This window comes from Sceloporus occidentalis, unplaced genomic scaffold, assembly GCF_023333645.1.
Source record: "Sceloporus occidentalis isolate IW3139 unplaced genomic scaffold, rSceOcc1.0.p SCAF_362, whole genome shotgun sequence".
In the NCBI taxonomy this organism is placed as follows: Eukaryota; Metazoa; Chordata; class Lepidosauria; order Squamata; family Phrynosomatidae; genus Sceloporus; species Sceloporus occidentalis.
In genome coordinates this window covers 193,142-209,834 of record NW_028317342.1, presented here as the reverse complement: position 1 = coordinate 209,834, position 16,693 = coordinate 193,142, and the positions used below count along the sequence as shown (strand labels likewise).

At 43.1% G+C, this 16,693-nt stretch overlaps 1 protein-coding gene across 1 annotated transcript; it reads right to left on the bottom strand.

Annotated features, from left to right (window-relative positions):
* Window positions 1-6,313: 6,313 nt before the first annotated feature.
* Window positions 6,314-16,438, bottom strand: LOC149273626 (RNA-binding protein Raly-like). Its single transcript, XM_089506082.1, has 6 exons — window positions 16,183-16,438; window positions 12,756-12,828; window positions 10,095-10,142; window positions 8,156-8,316; window positions 6,730-6,843; window positions 6,314-6,468 (listed from the first exon to the last, which is right to left on the bottom strand). The coding sequence occupies exons 1-6, from the start codon at window positions 16,436-16,438 to the stop codon at window positions 6,314-6,316; spliced, it is 807 nt and encodes a 268-aa protein (XP_089362208.1).
* Window positions 16,439-16,693: the final 255 nt, after the last annotated feature.

The window sequence follows — 16,693 nt, the reverse complement described above, 5'->3', positions numbered from 1 at the left end:
AAATGTCACGGTGACATCATACTGTCAGAACTGTTACTGAAAAGTCCTAACTACTTCAGATATGTTCTGGAAAAATAAATCCAGACTTATCAGCCATGGCGGTGCTGATGAGGGCATGGCGTGTGCTAAAACTGCCCAATGTGTCCTATCATCACATGCTAAATTATGCCATGTTACTGAGTATGTTCCATCTACATTCCTGCTACACAATTATTGGTAGATCACAAGAATAAGATATTTAAACATGTGTTTTAAATTAAAGATCTAAACATTTGAATAGTTAAACTTTATTACTAGTAGACAATAGGAGATAAATCGACAGGACTGTAAATATGGTGTTCCATGTTGAATGACAGCTGTATTGGGTTAGGAGACTTGTTAAAGGGTAGGTTCCATGTGACTGTGTATTAGAAACCCACCATGTGATGTGTGAGCCCCCATGTTATCAGGATTTGCGTGTTTCCTTTTTTTAATGGGTAGTAGACATGTAAGGACATGTAAGTGATTAAATATGCCAGTCGTGCCAGTGTTCTCAGCATCGCCAAGGTCAATCACTGGCATTTAAATCAGTAATCTCAAATGCTTATATAAAAGTAGGTCTGTGATAGTTAAAGCTGCTGCTCCATTAAGAGCCACAAGTTACCGACCGCTGTAGCATGTTTGGCAATTCTCATTATTTCTCCCCCACCCCGAATGTTTGATTATGCAGAAGAAATGCAAAAGACAAAGGTTTAGGAAACCTGTTAGTTTCCAGGTAATGACGTATCAGTGGCTGCTTTTGTGCCTTAAGACTACTCAAGAGTCAGAAAAATCATGAATCAGGCAACATTTTACACAATGAAAGAATTAAAATCCAGGAAGGGTTTGGGCATCAAGTATGATGATTCTGATGCTACATTTTAAATATTTAAAACCCATTAATGATGCTGTTCCACCTACCGTTTTTTTTTTTTTTGTAGCGCGTGTAGAAAAGGATCGTGAATAAATAAAATATAGTTTATGTTGAAACCTGTGAAGGTGATAATTCTGAGGTCGGCTAATCTGCTAGTCAATCGCTGCTCACCTACAATAAACCCTGCATCACCGCCCTGTGCAAAACTCAGTACATCTCATATCACCCGCAAAACGGCATCGACACGGTCAAGGGTTTTATTTTACAGGATCAAACATGTATGTACAAGACCAGATGGCACAGATTTTTCACGCTTTCCAAGAGCAGACACAATAAATATATATTTTACACACAGGTATATACCGTAGATCAGTGTGATCGTGTCCCTCTCTGCCTGAGTTTCAGTGACAACGCCTCACCGTGTCTTGGCTCGTCACAATACAGACCCAAACAGTAGCCGTACGCCGTAGTGAAATAAAGTATTTAAAAAGTTAGAAAACTTTCTTTCCCACCCCCCCCTCCCCTCCCCTCCCCTCCCCTTAATTACATCCTTCATATTTACAAACCGCAGCTCGTTGCTGCTCTGTGTTATGCAAATGATTCACTTTATACGAGTGAGTAGGGGAATGAAACGGATCGTCAATAAACCGCCTTGTCGTAGACAGCCCCTCTCTTGTTGGGCGACATTTCTGCCGGTTTGTGTATGCACAAAAATGTACTTTATGGTATATATAAGCATGGCTATAATATAAAATTCATCTCTAACCTTCATCTTCTATCATTGTACTGGGGTTTTGCTTTTAGAGGGGTAGTCTGAACACAGAGGAGTCACTGAATAATAAGGGTGGGCTACGTGGCTAAATATACCACCCTAAGTATAATACTCCATGTCTGGCAGGGAAGAGGAAGGTCTGTGTTGACAGTGCAGCAGGCAGCCATTTTTAAATGACCTGTAATGTTAATGTGCACGTGAAGGGGCTTACTCCTAATATTTACACTGCACCGCTGTACCCTGCTGGATATCAAGGGACGTCTGTGTTAAAGTGGCAAGCTTCTTTAACTACACACGGTCCGGAGTCAAGGGTGGAAAGATTCAGTGGAGTGCAAAATAAAACTATAAGTCTTCATCCTATTACAGGCTCCTTAGTGTCACAGGTCTTGCGTCTTCCTCCCATGGTTTGGAGGAGTACATCCGTTTCACGCGGGTCAATGTCTTTCCGTAACAAACCTCTATAGTACTTAATGATGAGCGGAGTTCCGTTCTGGTGCGTTTCCACTGAAAATAGAGGGGAGGCAGAATAATCCTTGGATTGAAGCTGTCCGTATAAAGCGTGGACGTGTTCTGTTGTAAACCACAAATCCCTCTAATGAAGCTGTAAAGAGAAAGAGAGACATGCGTGTTTATTATATATTGGACATCTTGCCATTTGGGGAGAGGGGTGGTAGCCAGCATTCAGCTTCATAAGATATATATTTTACCAGACACCGTATTATCTGTAGTTCTCTATGTGATGTTTTACAGAAGGAAAGTAAAGAACTTGATTATGGTGAAGGTTTAGAAATACCGTATTGGCTCGGATATAGGCCGCACCCTAAAAGTTTGGTGCTTTTTTAAAGAAAAAGTTTTTTTCTTTAAAAAAGCACCAAAAAAACATGCTGCCACTCTGTCTCTCCCCCCGAGATATGCTGCCACTCTGTCTCCCCCCCCCGAGATATGCTGCCACTGTCCTCCTCCTCCCCCCCCGAGATATGCTGCCACTGTCCTCCTCCTCCCCCCCCGAGATATGCTGCCACTGTCCTCCTCCTCCCCCCCGAGATATGCTGCCACTCTGCCCCCCCCCCCCGACTTACCAGAGGAGACTCCCGGGTGTCTTGCGGGGCCGGCCGGGGACATCTACCCAATACGCGTATACAACTTCTGGTGCCGGCGCTCAGCGGATGTGCCGGCACCGGAAGTTGTATACGCGTATTGCGTAGATGTCCCCCGCAAGACACCCGGGAGTCTGGGGGGAGAGGTAAAACGCATCGTGCGGACGATCACCGGCACCGGGCATGTCCCGGGCGTCGGGCGCTAGACCCCGAATATAGGCCGCACCTAAAGACTTAAAGTGGAGGAAAAATGTGCGGCCTATATTCGAGCCAATACGGTACTTACTGACCCCCCCAACCCCCCCGAGTACATTGCTCACACCTCTGGCGCTAGCAGGGCTAAAAGATGTTCCCCTTACCTGCATGGCATACCTAGAGATCTGGAACCCACCTTGTTAATGGATAGATGTGTCCGGACAGCGGTTATTATCTTATCTCAATTCACCATGTGACCCCCTAAACACTTAAACCTAAGGATTGCGGCTCATCAGATGGGTTACTCACAACTCCATTAGAATGTTAAGCCTGGTTAAACAACGATGGACCGGTAAGAAAAGATTAGCAATCAGCCAGATATAGGGTATGTAAATATGTCAAGGATGGTTGCTTTATATAAGTATCTGTCGGAGAAGCTTTTGTTCCCTGGGCATCTTATATCCGGAGGCAGAACACACTAATTGGGACTAATGAACTTGTTATAAACCATAGTCCTTTGACACCGGGAGCTGGGTTTTACGGTGATTTGGATCAATCAATTTGGATTAGTGGTCACAGCTCTGTCACCCTAAATAGTCATCGTTATTATACAGCATGAAGACGTCACACGCTGGATCCTTCCAAGGAGTTGACAAGTCAAGTGGGAAACTGAATTTCTCAACTGACTGGCCCGGGGGAATATCTCCTCCATTGTGAATTAGCCTCAGGCGATATGTTCTGTATCCCATCGTGGCCACAACCCCAGTAATGCCTGCAGATTTCTGTCTAGAAGTCAATCTCTTGTTCACCTGGGGTCAAGGAAAATACAGACTCTATTTCATGCTTGAGGGGAAAGAAATTAAAATATGGCTGTGTGTCTGCAGACAAACCGTAGAAACTAAACCTGGAATCGCGAAGTTTGTTACATTATTTATAGAATGTCAGTAGGGAACGCTAGAATGGACTACATTCAATGTGACAATAAGAGTAACGTATGCTAATATACACTGGCACAGTACGAGACGAGGGCCCTGCTCTGTGTAAAATCTATACAGATCTATGAATCTATTTTAGTAAAATACTCTGCATAAAAAAATGCTTTGGGGAATCTGAAGCTCCTATATCTACCGCTAATGATGTCATCAGACTTTTGGTTAGAATTCTGATAGCATCGCTCTGGCAGGTTACCTCCTTCTATGAAATCATGGCCAGGTCATGAGATTATTTCCATAGGTATATCAGGGTAATTTGTTGGAAATTCTCCGTCTGCAGGAGCAGAGATAGCTAGCGGGTATTATAAGAACCTCTTGGCGAAGTCTGTCTTAAAGCTCACTGCCATATCCGCGTACGTGACACATATGCCTCCGGCAAAGTGACATGATGACTCTGGGAGCGGATAAATACAGTCAGTTTAACGGTATAACCAAGTTTCCATACATAGCTCTATCTTCGTGCATTAGGCCATGGGAAGATATTAATAATCATCATAAATTATTATTAATGAATACTGTGTCAGCTTTGCCTTCCTAGACAACTTGAGGATCTACGCCTATAAATTGCAGGAGCTGAAAGGAGGCGACCGCAGTGTTACAGTATATCTATAGTAATGAACCGCTGTCTTCCTGATGCATCACGACAATACAACAAAGGCAGGCGCGTGCGTGAAGACAACGTTTAGCAAACAGCAGACCCCAAAGCAACAATCTCCACAAGCCTTGTCACAGACACTGGTGTCCAGGTGTCGGAATGGCCATCTGGCACATCGGACTAATGCCCAGTGAGCCACAGCACCAAGAACCCGATCTGAACGGCCAGCCGAAGGATAAGCCCACGCTACATATGCTGATACAATACACACTGATACTTATGCTATCAGGCTGCCGCAGGGCCAGTACTCCATCGCCATTCCGGCCCTGGGTGCATCCTGTAACATTGCGTCTATTTAGCGGGGTCTATTCATCAAACTCAAGTTTCAAATTGAGCTGAAAAACACAACTTGATGAAACAACACAATTCCAACGTCAATCTACCAACATTCAAGCCAAAGCCAGAACAAGGAGCATATTATACCTGAAGAAGAGACCCAGATAGTCTCGAAAGCTTGCAATACGCCAGCAAGCCAATAAAGGTATCATCTTTAGCAAATTTGCTTTTTGTCTTTCTATGGCTAACTCTATACCTTTATCGACACGATTTCATTACAGATACTCCTTGGCTTCTTTTCATTCGGTATCAGGATCCCACTGACTGTCTGGAGATCTCATTTAACTGTCTGGCCATCTTATAAGTAAGAGAAATGGGAACACGGCAAGCAGGGTTTAATGAAACATTTACAAAAAGGCTAGACGATGATTCACAAACACGAACGTGACATCATGCCCAAAGCGGGCTTTTCACAGGGAAAATGAGCAGAATTGCTATAATACAGATAACCTGCACAGACGCACGATGCCTCCTGAACAAATGTAACACTGAGTGAGCTCCTGAGCAGAATGGATGTATATATGAATACATTTATTTTAAAATTATGATTATTCATTATTTTTATTCATGGCTCGACATTAACAAAAATGTTTGATTTATTAATTTTTTTGGGACCCCAGGATGTGGCGTTACTTTCTGGCCTCGGCTACAGCCTGGACACATCAATGTTATTAAATGGGGGGTATCTAATGTAATTAAAAACCAGATGTACAAACCAGGGACATGAAACATAAAGGTCTTGGAATAACGCAGTCTCAACACATCTGCCTAGACATCATTACTCTCTTTTCTGCTGTAACCAGGGCCGGCCCGACAATGGAGCCGAGTGGGGCAACCGCTCCAGGCGGCACTTTGCCGCCCCAAGCCCTTTTTTTTTTTTTTTTTTAAGCGAAAGAGAGAGAAAGGGGCGCCGAGTGGTTTTCGCTTACCAAGCTGTCAGTACCCGCTCGGCGCCCCTCTCTTTCTCCTCTGCGGCGAGTCTCCCTGTTCGGTCTCGGTGCCGGCTTGTAATGCTGAGTGCTGGAAGATTTCTGGCACTCAGCATTACAAGCCGGCACCGAGACAGAACAGGGAGACTCGCCGCAGGACTGCTGAAAGGTAAGTACAAGGAGTACGGAGGGAGAGGGGTAAATGGGGGGGGGGGTGGCATTTTAAAATTCGCCCCAGGTGGCATTTTGCCTTGGGCCGGCCCTGGCTGTAACTCATCTTATGAATTTGATCCTTTGTTTCATTGAATTTCCAGATTTATATACTTCACTTCTGTTATTATTTCAGGCTTTCTCCTTGGTCGCTATCACTTTTTATTTTATGTTTCCCCCATTCCCAATCTGACGCTCATTCCTCAAACATCCCTCCCTCGGTTGATCCCTTGCTTCATACCAGGTCATCCGTGCAGATGTCTTGTGTCAGGTCCTCTCCTTCTTCCCCGTTGAGTGGCTCATCTGTGTTTGTGTCACCTGCCTCCGACGTGCTGTCATCTTGTGAAAACTCACTCCGGTTGCAGTCTGATTTTTTCCTGGCCGTTAGAGCTGACAGGGAATCGGACAGAAGTCAGAGGTCAGATAGGACATGGCAGGATCTAGGTCTGTTTTCAGCCGATCAATTATAACCTTAACAAATTTAATGAAAACCAAATACGATCAAACATTCCTTATCATCAAAGTAGCTAATTATGTTCATTCTTACTCCTCCCGCTACCCCTTAATTCCAACACATTTAACACTATTCCTATTCATTCCTATACTCATTCTATTCCTGGCTAAATCCTCTCCGACCTGCCAGTCACTAACCTGCGCATGGTTTTTGTTCATCCGTTATCTGCTCCAACCTGCCGAGCAGCGCGTCGATATTTGACTTGATCTGCGTGAGCTCGGATTTAATTGTCTGGATCTCATTGCTTCTCACTAGCAACAGGAAAAAAAAGTAAGACTTGCTTAAATGTATACCGTAGCCAAAAAAATAAAACCAACAAGTTAAAATGAATTGAAAGCAAGTAATAGTGATATTTATTAAGAGAATAATAGGGTCCAGAAAAGAAATGTATGGCGGCCAATGAAAAAAGGGCAGATTTAAAATAATATGTACCAATATACCAAACATGCTGCAAATAGTACAAAAATAGGGCACAATCACCCATTATCACCGATTTATTTTCTATGCTAGGGCCCAGGCATAATAGGCTTAAACATACTCAAGGGCCAAAAATAGTGGGACGTACATGGGGTATCAAAGGTCCAAAAAGAAATAATATATATCAGTACCAAAAATACAGAGACACGTGGAAAGAAGAGCCACACGATATAGCACTGTTAAGTAATATGTATAAAAGAAACGTAAGATGTGATAGATTCAACATCTCCCCGAGACACAGGAATTACAGAGAATTTTTAGTCTTTTAAGGGGTTCCAACCAACGTTCCATGCCAATGGTAGGAATGGTCAGATAGACATGAAGGGACTGACCACAGGCGTTACCAGCCCGTGGAGTTTGGTGGAGCGAGGCTGCCTCCCCTTCATGTTACAAGAAAGGATGTAAAATATAATCCAGCGACTGCAGGAACTGGGACCAGAGATGAAAATGGAAGGAATCGCAACAGTGGGACTGAAATTGGAAGAGTATCCAAGAAAGCAGCAGGGGGACTGAGAGATCACTTTAGGTGTCTTTAATTCCACCTTCCTCGTTCTTTTACGTTCATCAAAATGCCATTTCCACCCCCAATTCCCTATTCTCTCTGCTGGTTGTTTATGTACTGGAACAGAAAATCTTTATATCAATATTTCCCCGGCAGTGTTACATTGTGTTTTCATGCAGTTATGGAAACAAAAGAAATGCCCCGCTCCCCGCCCATTTTCCCTTTAAATGGGGGACCTCCCACTGGTGTTAGTGGGGACCTCCCACTGATGTCAGTGGGGACCGCCCGCTGACGTCATGGGACCGCCCGCTGACGTCAGTGGGCAGTCCTGGCCGCGTCCCGCAAGGGAAGGCTCCGGGTAGCCAGAGCCCAGAAGTTCCCAGGTATGATCAGAAGTGGTAGAGGCTGATAAATGGGACAGGCATATGGCCCCTTTATCTAAGACGAGACCCACAACCGATTAAGGTCTGAGTCTTTACATCAGGAAGTACTAGATGGGTCCGAAAAGATCAAGGATGGGTGAATTAATGTATTTTCTGGGTTCTAGGATTTATGAAAGTACTGTAGGCTGGACGATCACTCACGTTTTAGTCTGGCTGCGTTCCCTGTCATTGCTGCTGTCCTGGCCAGCAGTTTGACCGGCAGTGCCGATTTTACCCGTCGTACCAGTGGGACCGTCACACGTGGGCGTTTAGCCGGGGCTGCCCGAGGAGCAGGAGACACCCTGCCTCGATACTCAAATAGCCTGAAAAGAGACAGAATTGCCTGAAAAAACAATCCCTTACACAACAATTCATTTTTATATTTTGTTTGTAAAATGCAGATTGTTGCCAAGCTTAATTAATTTTTGTTGAGTTCTTGTACTAAGGTTTCCAATATACCATGATGTCATTTGTACTTGTGATGTCATACAACTTTCAGACATAAAAGAATGCAGATGGCGGTAGAGATTGCATGTTCTCCAAGCTTCCTGTTCCTAAGATGTCTCTGGACCTTAAGTCTCACTTTAAGGTTAGCAAATCCATCCCCAAAAACCTAGGTTAAAGTAGGTTAACCTTTTCTTGTCAATGTGATGTCATACTTAGGAAATCAGGGATCTATTATTAAACTATCAAGTTTCTAGCAAGCTGTTCATATAGGTGTGAAATGATTTTCTGTCTTGAGTGCCGTGTTCTGTCATTCACTAACTATATCTTCTCATTAGCATGAATGGGACCTGCTTTGTTGATAAGATGCCAGTAGGGGGAGCTGTGGCTCTATATCATTTCACATGATGCTTTGCTGCTGGTTAACTGTTTTCAGACTGTTTTCAGCAAATGCATAAGGCGTTAACATTGCCGCCGTCTTACAGCGGAAAGGGTTAACTTCATCATACCCTCAGTTATTTACGGATGGCCATGAAAGCCAGCGTAGACCAGCTGGCCAGTTCCAACCTTCGTTCACCATTTTAAAGGAAATGTCGGTAGTTTTTAGAAACACTAGAAGACTACAGCTTAGAAAATGCAGCAGTTTAAAGTTAATCCGATTCCTCATGCGATGAGGCTCTACACCATTTAATAAGGAATCAAAGATGGCTACCTCCTGACGCATTGCGGGGTGGCTATTCCAGTAAGGTTCTCCCTAACACTTTTGGGGTAGGCCAGTGGCAGGGTCAGCCCCGTACATGGATACTTTCTGGCTCTGGGTACTCGGAGCCCCCTTTACGGGATGCGTGTGGGAGGTCCTGCTGACGTCGGTGAGCGGTCTGGGGAGTAGGTCGTTCTCCAACCACACTCCCGCGACCCAGGGTTCCCCTTTATTAACCCAGAGAGACTGGGAGAGGCGTAGCTCCACCCCCTCGTCTCTTGTCACACCCTTGAACACAGGTGTCCCAATCGGGGGGGGGTGGTGGTGGAACTATCTAGATACACACAGGAAGTGGGTTACAACTTCCTCCATGCCAGCAGCTACCCCACGCAACCTCCACCGAGGCCAATTTACACGCGTGCCCTGGCGATACTCGGCGAATGTAAAAGCCGGAAAATGTAACTTATTGGAATATTAAATACTCCAGATAATAGACATTTTTACATGATGACTAAAACACTAATATAGGGAAAATCTGACTATTTTTACTGCTTCGGACCGGAACGAATACTGGCAATTAACCCTTTAGAAGGTGATAGAAACAGGCAACACTTCTGTGCTGTTCTCAAAGGGTTATTTTATGTCTATATGGCAATACATTTTTGCACCTTGTAATTGTTTTTTTTGTATGCATTGTGTTACATAACATACAATTTGTGTTTATTCAATCTATGTTAACAATTTTCTATGTGTATCCTTCTTGCGGAGCTTGTTGGAATGATCGATTGCATTAATCCACATGGCGGACCTCCCGCTGGGCTGCTTGACAACGCGTAGATGTGATTCTATTTCCGTGAGCCTCTGATTTCTCCCCCCAGCCCCCCGCGGTTACAATGCAATTCACACTGAGATGGAGAATAAAAATAGGTCGGAGTGCATCTGCATGGCTTCACTCACCTCTCGTAGAAGTCATCTCGATAGTAATCAAAGTCAAGATCATAGCCGCTGCAAGATAAAAAGATAAGGGGAAGTTAGATCGTAAGCCCACGGGTCAAAGCTTCCTTCCATATAAATGTGTATACAGGTTATCTCAAGCCCTTCCAAAAGAGATCAATAAGTCTATCAGCCTCCACTGACCCAGCAGAGAGTCGTTCCATGTATCTACCACATTCTTTAAATCTCTAAAATACATTTTCAAATTGTCTTCCACAATGTGCCGGCTTCTCTCCGATTACTCTGAAAATATCTATATATACTGAATGTATACGCCAGTCATCCTAATACCTCCCGACTCAGATTTTTACCTAACGATGTATTTGATATACACAGTTTAATTTATAAATGCATTCCATGCTGTTTATAAACACGTTATTGTGGCTTTTCGGGCTGTAGAACCCCGTGATGCCCTCATACCCAGCAAACATTCTGAGCTTATAGAAAAGAGGGGCATCAGGGGAACAAAAAGGGGGGACAGAGGGATTTGGGTCCGAAAAACACTTATAAATAATAACATTAAAAACAAAGCATCTATAAAAAAAATGTCTCTGCAATAGCGGGATGTATAAGTTTTATTAAGCCATTTATTGTTTAGAACAAGTGTGGCCAGCAACATGTATAAATTAGATGCTTACACTATATATCTACATGATGGGTAGGTTTGAAGAGGACGGCTCCCGTTTATTCATTGATCAAACAATTCATTGAGTGTAAATAGTTCCCGCAGTATGATATATAGGCCGTCACGCGGGTATTCACAAAGCTGTGACCTTCGCGAAGCTCTCTTTACTATTTGGTATTCAAGGTTAACAGGCGAGTCTGCCTTCGATATCATGTATCAGTCCCGACAGCTAGAGACGCTTTCAATAACATAATTTAGTTGGGTTTAACGCTATAATGGGACCAATTCCCCTTTAAGCCGGGACCCATTGGGGTACTGATCTAAGCATGCGCAGTGCTGTATATGGAGGTTGCTGATATATGGATGTGTCCCCAACTTTCTGACTTGTGTCCCCCTGACTTGCCCCAGTCCTCCACTGCTGGTCTTCTGCAGAATCGTCCCAAATGCATTAGGCTCTTTTCCTGCCCCCCCCCCCCGATACTTGGCTTGTAGGAGATGTGTTTGCCAGCTGTTGAGGGGTAGTGCTTCCCTGCCACTGATTGGTTTCTTTTATCAACCAATCCGTTTCACAAAAATGGCCTTTTGTGCTGCAGCCCTGGAGCTGCAGCTTCTGCTAAAGGTATGTGACTTTTAGATTTGTCTTTTCAACGCAGGCCAAAGATTGCATATTAAAATAGTTTAAAGTATAGTCGTTGCTGGTGGGCCGACTGTCCCTTTAATTGTGTTCTATCTTTATTTCCCATCGTAGAATTGGGCAATAAATTCACTGGCCCCAGGTGCCGCATCGTAATGTGTTTTATAGAGGAAAGTGAGTTGTTCTGTTCACCGTGATAATACTGTTTAACCAATGCTGTCTCGAAGACGCTGTGATTTATATTCAAAGCTGCAGGATTTTATGACTTAATGGGATTAGATTTTTTGTGTACTAGGCCCATGATAAATCCTTAATATGAGAAATCCAATAATTATTTTAATTGCATCTAAAATTACTGAAAACCACTACCGATTCTTTTTTTTTTTTTTTTATACTTTTGGCCTTCCTAATTGGTTTTAAAAGATAATTACTGATGGTTAACCCTTTTCGTCAAGGGATGCCACTAAACCCGTGTCATCAAAGGCTTGCATTCATTCTAAGCGTTGAATTTGATACTTTACATAAATCCCACACATAAATTCCATAACTTCAAAGCTTTACATTTACATTTTCCCATATGCCTTTTTCTATTGGGCTTGTCAAACTCAAGGCAAAAACATGATTTACTTGGTGCCCTCCATTATATGGATCTATAAAGCTGAGATTTTACCTCATAAGCCCACTTATTTGAATTACTAACCAAAGCATTTTAGCAATTTTGCATTTGGAATGCTAAAATGCTGGACAAACAGGGTCTATACAAAACCTACAGGACCTCTTTTACTGTGTCTGATGTTTCCTGTAGTGTCATCTGCTACACTACAGGAAACAAACGCACAAACTTCTGTTCAGACACTTAAATGGCTTCAGTGTAATAGTACTCACACCAAGCACTGTTACACCTTGTAGATCACCGCATTAATGATAGCTGTTATATGCCATCCTATGTCACAAAGGAACGTTGTGAGGTTTTCATAGAAAGCCCTCAAAGGTGTTAAGTGACCTTGAGAAACCTTCTCCAAAAATTAATTATATATATATATATATATATATATATATACACACATATACACACACACACCCATTATGACAAATCGTTTCAGGAGTTTCCAGTTAATGACTAGTGTGGCAAGTCTAGCATGATTATACATTCACCTGCTCTATGCTCATTTCTCTTTATCTCTTTCATCCTGCTGAGGTAGCCTCCACGACTCAACCTTTAGTGAACTGACTGATTTGAAGAAATCCCTTCTTCAAATGCAACCCAATATCATTACAGATACCTGAACAATACCCTTTATTTAACATTAAGAATTGCAGTAAACAGCAAGAAGTGTTCTTCCATTGAAGTACCGGTATATCCTACCTATACAGTGCAGCTGCTGCTCTCTTTAGTCCTTTGGGTCTGTTGGGCTTCGGCTCTCCCGCCATGTTAATATCTGTCAGGGTAAAAAAATAAATACTTTAATTAGACAGTAACCATCTGTAGTTTATTCTTTACATTATTGGCTTTAACTGACCAATCTAGGAAGGAGCACAAGGGCCTTGTGCTGGAGGGAACCAGGGCCAGTGTAAAAATACAGTCTTCACCTCAACTCAATGGGGTTTGTTCTCTAGACTTTGTAGGAGAGTTGTGAGTTCAACTCCCTCACTTCACCATTCATTATGAAGGGTCAACACTGGCAGGTTTCTTCAGAAAGAAGGTCTGAGTTGTCTCTGTATAATATATATAGCTGAATGTGTAAGATGTCTGAAGAAATCACACTAAACTCTTCCTACAGCAAAAGCCCACTGGGGTTGGTTCTTGATAACGTATAGTAAACTTATGCCACAACTCTCTATAGCAGGCATTGACTTGAGCGTTCATTCTTGACCAACATGGTCTGCATGCCGTTGCGGCGGCAGGTCTACAGCCCAATTTTGCTTCACCTCCTCTAACAGGCAGGGTAGAAGGTACACGGTTCGTAGGCGTCCTCACAGAAGTGGGTCTAGAGCTATTGTCTAGTGCGGAGCACCAGAACAGCAGATTATATCCTGGTGGGCTGCTGTCAGACACAAGTAAAAGATGTTTGTGTAAAAGGGCAGAGTTGTTTGATCTCCCCAACAGGCTTTTTAAATGCTCCAGCACACTACAGAGGCCAGTCGCCCACTCAGGCCAAAGGCCTTTAGTAATGTGGCCCTGGGTTAGCTGCCCTAGGCATTGGCTTACTTGGCCTAATTGCGAGGCGGATATTTCCACCCTGTCCCCCCAATTAAATAGGTAAAGAATAATATGGTTTGCTGACCCAATTAGGGACCCCCTGGGATGTTGGGCCTTGTTTATGACAGCCCCCCCCAGAGCCTCAGCGCTGTGTACATTGAGGCGGACGTATTCCATGCTCAGCAGAAGACATCTGTTCTGCCAGAAAGTAGCTGAAAAGAACGCCTTCCTTGTGTGTGCGCCGACTCTAATGATGCATTGATGCGGTCTAACAGCAGAAGGTCACAAACCCGTTAGATTAAGGCAGACAATACGTTATACTGTAGTTTTTCCAGATTGCAAGATTAGTTTGCTCTTTAATATATGCCTGCCCCGGTGTACTTGTGATCACAGTAACTAAGGATATTCCAAAAAAAAAAAGTGTACACGTTTATAAACATACACAACCATTCAAAAGTTTGGAGTCACTTTTGACCAGTAGTGTACGTATCTATATACATATTTTAGACGTTAATAGATTGCAGAGTATTCGTTATCTGCAGTATATTACTGTTCACTATAGTATATATAGTATAGCGTAGCCAGTTATACCCATACAGCTTTGTGTCAGTAGCTGACTCCAGTTCCCATGTAAAGACATAAATTGTTGGGCCTCCGCTCCCCTGATTGTGCCGCCAGCGCTGACCTTGCTGCGGCCTCTCTGATCTATGAGCTCTATCCGCTGTCATGCAAATCATAGTACGGCGCTGACGGGAGCTCCTATACTGTAATCTTGGTACAGCTATCTGCGCCAGCCCAGGGAGAACCCGCCGTATATTAGAGCAGGTGCTGCCAGGCCATGGAGGGCAAACACATCATATCCAGAAGTACCCCGTGTTACTAACGGAGACAGATTTAAAGCCTCCTCGGGAGCCGCTTGGATAATTTACTCCTCTGTCTCTCAGAGCGCTTCTCCTGTTTAAGTCAAACTGTCAATGCCATCTTCTAATGTTTACTTGGATGATATCAAAGGGAAAAAGTTCCACCGCTCAGGGCTTTACAAGTAGCCGCGGGTGAACACGTGTGAGACTTACACAGCTTTAAAGCAATTACGTCCATTTTTTTCCTTCGTGGATAAGCAAAGCAACCAGCGTTTGCTTCATTGATGCTCTTCGTTCGGCGAAACAAACAATGTTTCACGGATAAATGCCGCTTGATCACTTTGGTGGTGGCTGCCAGGTTTACTGTGCATGCCGTAGGTTTGAACCCCACAGGGACCTGTCTGTGCCAGCGGCATGCTAGCCGGCCGAACAAGCTAAAGTGGCAGAAATAGTTATTATAAATACCATCAGAGATAGCAGCTCCGTTAACACTTTGAGGTTGAATTATTTAATCAATTGTCATGTTACTAACTGCACCTTCACATGTATTCTTTGTTACTGTTGTCTGTAAACTTGGAAGACTGGATGGGGGTGGCAAGGCTTGGCTGGCATTGATGCCATGGTCAAAAAAGTGGTGCTCTATGGCTGTATAGTGCTGCATGGCAAGAAGTTACCACGTTCTGTGGATGAATTCTAAAGTTCTTAAGGACGTTAATCAGGACCTTGCAGCTTGTTACACGTGTTTTACTTGATGGCATCACACACCAACTATTGCATCACTACATAAGTGACAGACTTGTAATCTGAGTAGTAGCTGGATAAAGCAGCATGTCATTTTTACAGGAAGATTAGAAGGAAGAGGAGGATGTCTAGGTTTAAAGGTTCCTTGGTGTATTAATCACTTTGAGTGTCAGATGACTGAGCACCAATGGTTCCTGGGATAAAATAAAATTATCACAGCAATAATTAAAACAATATTCAATTGTTTCCTCTCTCCTCCATGGTCACTGTCTTTTGACTATTCTCAAGGTTGGTCTTCCCACACCTAGTTATGGACTGTTTGCGACTTTCCAACCTACACCAGCTGGCCAGACAACTATAATGGCTGCAACTACCATAATGTGGATAAATAATATTAGAATTTTTACCCAATACATATTTGTGGCATATTTATCATATATATTTTTTTTTTAACTAGGTGAATAAAAAATAAAATTTTCGGCTGAATGCAAGAGTTACCATGTTGCTGTCACATTTAATTTGCTGCGTTGCCCGCAGGCATCAGACAAATGTTACAGTTGGTCAAGTTCTGTTAAAATCTGACTTCACCGTAAATACATACATTTTGATGTTTTACTTTGTACAATTGACTAAAAATCTTAATATAATTTAATTTAACAGGGAGATTGAGATTTTATCACTGCAGGTGACCTATTGGACACAAGCAGGTGAGATATTCTATTTTCTATTGGATGCTCCCAGTATTGTTTTTGTCCTAATTGTAGACTCAACAATTTATAGAAACATCCATTGCAAGAGTAACAGTAACTTGTATTTTTTGGAATGTACCCGTCAAGCATACATATTGACCCAGAAACAGTACTTGTAGGATTTCTCAGCACCATGGACCATACCAAGTATAGTCGTAACTGTGGGAAGCCGCTAACATAACGTGAATTTGTCAAAGTAAATAATGATGGAAAACCATTCCCAGTTCGGAAATTTCCACTTACCCAAGGTCTGTCCAGCTAGGACTCGCCCGTTTTCACCAAGAACAGCACCTCGTGCATGCCTTTCGTTCAAATACTGTACAAATGCATATCCTTTGTGCACGGAGCAGCCAACTACTCGTCCGTACTTGGAGAAGATGGACTCCACATCGCTCTTCTTCACCACGGCTGTGTTTAGGTTCCCAATAAAGACTCGAGAATTTAGTGACTTGGGGTCATTTTTGTTGGTGATGTTGCTGGTGGCGGCTTTTAGGGACATCTTCCCCCTAATGCTGAACACAAATTAAAGGCTGATTAGAAACTGATATATGAGCAACACAGAGAGGAGACACAAACGTAGTATTAACATTGAAAGAAGAGTTTAATGCAGCAAAGGGAGGCACAGAGAACGCAAGGCAGGGTGGCTGGTATAAGGAATCCAGGGGTAATATGAGGGACCATTAACAAAAATTCTTCCATATCATGAAAGTGAGAAGTACATTTTACAGAATTTACAGGTTTGAATGTTTTTTTT